General features: G+C 37.9%; 1 protein-coding gene across 1 annotated transcript in view; it reads right to left on the bottom strand. All coding sequences in view use genetic code 11, as the record gives it.

Moving 5' to 3' along the window:
- Positions 1-357: 357 nt before the first annotated feature.
- The window catches only part of EGR_01750 (hypothetical protein), a gene marked incomplete at both ends in the record, with an annotated part of 5,494 nt that continues 4,356 nt past the window's right edge, over positions 358-1,495 (bottom strand). Inside the window, 4 exons of the mRNA XM_024490999.1 lie at positions 358-512; positions 570-621; positions 755-787; positions 937-1,096. Of these exons, the coding sequence (XP_024354455.1) occupies positions 358-512; positions 570-621; positions 755-787; positions 937-1,096 (400 nt within the window). The remainder of the gene's footprint in view (positions 513-569; positions 622-754; positions 788-936; positions 1,097-1,495) is intronic.

Here is a 1,495-nt window from a genome sequence, read left to right as displayed (position 1 = left end):
ATCCTCCTGACGCCACAAGTGTAGTCAGTAACCGCACAAGTGCCACTGTTTAACAATGGTACTAGTCAACTACCAGGTGAACCGTATTCAATTGTAAGGGGTCAGGGAACGTTAATGTGACCTATTTCCGGAGGGTGATATCCTAATAAATAGCATTAATTCGGAGAACAAATAGGTGTACCATGAAAAGCATAAAATTTAACATACTGATATAGGAGATGTACTCGTGATTTACCACTGGATCAAAAGGGAGAAAGATATCATTGAACTCTTCAACACGCCGTTCTACTGGCATTTTTCCAAATTAATTGTTTATCGTATTAGTCAACTTTACGGTAGCCTGTAAAGCACGTCACTTTATTCCTTTTTAATTTCAATGGGAATGAATTGGATGTTTAAACGATAGGTCATGAAGCAAAATAATTCATTACAGTGTAAGAAGAATCTGCGATTTAAGACAAAGAGATATCTACAAACACCGATGCTGTATGAACTGCGTATAAAACTTTTTCCTAAGAAAAGTCAAAAGTGAGTTTCGAAAGTGAAGCAGTGTTTTAGGAATTACTCACTCATATTCACTTGATCTATGTTATCCCATAAACCTTTTAAAAATATTTCCTTCTTTCAAATACATAAGATCATGTTTGTACACAGGCTTGAACTTTATGCACGAGAGGGATTTAATTACCCCTGCCGGTTGTACTTTAATAAATCAAGACCTCAAGATTTACAAAATTAGCCCTGGGGATTTTACCGCCCAATGAACAAGAAATGAAGGAGTTAGAACCTTTGAATTACATCAAAAATGTTTCATATGAGTTGCTTTCTTCAAGCATTTACCCCAATTCATAAGATTAACTATGTACGGTTCACGATTTACACATAATCATCACCTTTCAGTGTGATTGGCTCCTCCTGAAGCAGAAAAAACTTGACGCTTTCCTCAATCCTGATTGGTCCGAGGTGGGTTGGCACAACAGTTTTAAGGGCTAGTAGAGGACTACTAGCATGATGAGATAAAAGATTACTGAGGCATTGGATAATTTTGTGGGTTTCTCTGTTTATTTTCATTTCTAATTGCACAGTTTTATACTTCCTAGCTCAAATGTGATAACTATGACTTGCCCTTTATCGTATCAATCTTTATCGCTGAACCGTTGCACTGTTGGTGATGCCTTAATTACTTATTTTGGCAAACTGTTAAAGTCCTCCATATTTTTATTTCGTTCACATGAATGCGACAAAGGATTGTAACTGTATCTTGTGACTGGCTGCTTACTCTTTAAAAGAAAGCGGCACACTAATTCCATAGTTTGTTAATCACAAAACGTAAGGCATACCGTCTTCAAAACCAAGGACAGGAATGATCTGCATCATCCACAACTTCGAATAATCACATGTGCAAGCGCATGTGCCGCGTCATGCTCATGACTCGATCACGGCATCAGATAAGTCAGGCAGTGCAGCCATTGGTCTCACGAAGGTCTGGCTTCTA

Source organism: Echinococcus granulosus (genome assembly GCF_000524195.1).
Source record: "Echinococcus granulosus chromosome Unknown EG_S00007, whole genome shotgun sequence".
Lineage (NCBI taxonomy): Eukaryota > Metazoa > Platyhelminthes > Cestoda > Cyclophyllidea > Taeniidae > Echinococcus > Echinococcus granulosus.
The sequence above is the reverse complement of the archived record's forward strand: the minus strand, read 5'-3'. Positions and strand labels throughout refer to the sequence as shown.